Below are 1,150 nucleotides of genomic sequence, written 5' to 3'. Positions count from 1 at the left end.
AAGAGAGAGGGGAGGGACTAAGAGAGAGGGGAGGGACTAAGAGAGGGGGAGGGACTAAGAGAGAGGGGAGGGACTAAGAGAGGGGGTGGGACTGTCTTCTCAAATTCCAAAATTCCTCTAAAAGACGAAAAACAATAACAACAGCAGCATAAAACAGGACAAACAGCCTCTCGTTCACCTGCAGCTCTCGATGCCAGGTCTTCCTGGGAGGCTGTAGTTGCCCACTTCCTGGAGGGAGACCACGCCCTCTTTCTTAACTCCTCCCACCTCCCTGGGGGCGCCCGCCACCAGCTCCCACAGGTAAATCGTGTTGTCATCCAGCAGTGACAGCAGGCGGCCCTATGACACAGCCAGTCAGACATTATCACACATCAGTTTCAACACTATTATAGTATATATAAATATATATACATATATATATATATATATGTTGTTTTTACACTGTCGTGGAGCTCACCTGTCCAGGCAGGAAGTGGATCTGTGTCACTGCAGTGGTGTCTTTGTGTAGTCCTGTGAACTCCACACCTGGGGCCCCATAACTGGAGGATCCCGTCAAGGATATACACAACATGGCCGACATTTTACATTCCAGTCCATATGATGTATTATTAACATTCATCGTGTGGCTGTAACCACTTATGGTCTTACGTCACATTATGTCTTGTCATGTTATGTTACATTATGTTATGTCACGTCACGTCACGTCTTGTTGTCATTCTCTTTGTTTTTATCTCGCGTCACCAATAAAAGTAAAAAACACTCCCATCATGGTTTAAAAAGATGCATTCCTGGTAGTGCCACAGACTTTGGTCAAAAGGTGCCGAGTGAACGGCAGATGTTATTTCTGGCTCTGTCTCCTCCAGACAGGCAAACACTGTACAACACAATCTGCACAGTGTTGACAGAGCAACATCTTAAAGCATCCTTCCTCTCCTCAAGGCGTTTGCTTCCAGTGTGACGGAGCTCGACTCTGAGCACAGTTTCAAACTGGTTATTCTGAGCTGTTACAACCAGAACAAACATACTGGTTAAGTCTAATAGTAGGGGGAGAAATCACAACACTATAACGAAGCTCATAGCAATTACCGACAGCAGATGACGCAGATGCTGAAAACCCACCGCTGTGTAAGTGTGAGTGGGTATAATCAGC

At 46.1% G+C, this 1,150-nt stretch overlaps 1 protein-coding gene across 2 annotated transcripts in view; it reads right to left on the bottom strand.

The window, feature by feature from the left end:
* The window catches only part of llgl1 (LLGL scribble cell polarity complex component 1), a 46,697-nt gene that overhangs the window by 22,557 nt on the left and 22,990 nt on the right, over positions 1–1,150 (bottom strand). For both annotated transcript variants that reach the window (XM_023395834.1, XM_087170926.1), the window contains exons 3-4: positions 458–539; positions 179–339 (exon numbers count right to left, since the gene is read on the bottom strand). In XM_023395834.1, coding sequence (XP_023251602.1) covers positions 179–339; positions 458–539 — 243 coding nt within the window. The remainder of the gene's footprint in view (positions 1–178; positions 340–457; positions 540–1,150) is intronic.

The sequence above is a fragment of the Seriola lalandi genome, unplaced genomic scaffold (genome assembly GCF_002814215.2).
Source record: "Seriola lalandi dorsalis isolate HSWRI2012SDOR001 ecotype SW California unplaced genomic scaffold, Sedor1 jcf7180002054969, whole genome shotgun sequence".
NCBI classification, from domain to species: Eukaryota; Metazoa; Chordata; class Actinopteri; order Carangiformes; family Carangidae; genus Seriola; species Seriola lalandi.
The sequence above is the reverse complement of the archived record's forward strand: the minus strand, read 5'-3'. Positions and strand labels throughout refer to the sequence as shown.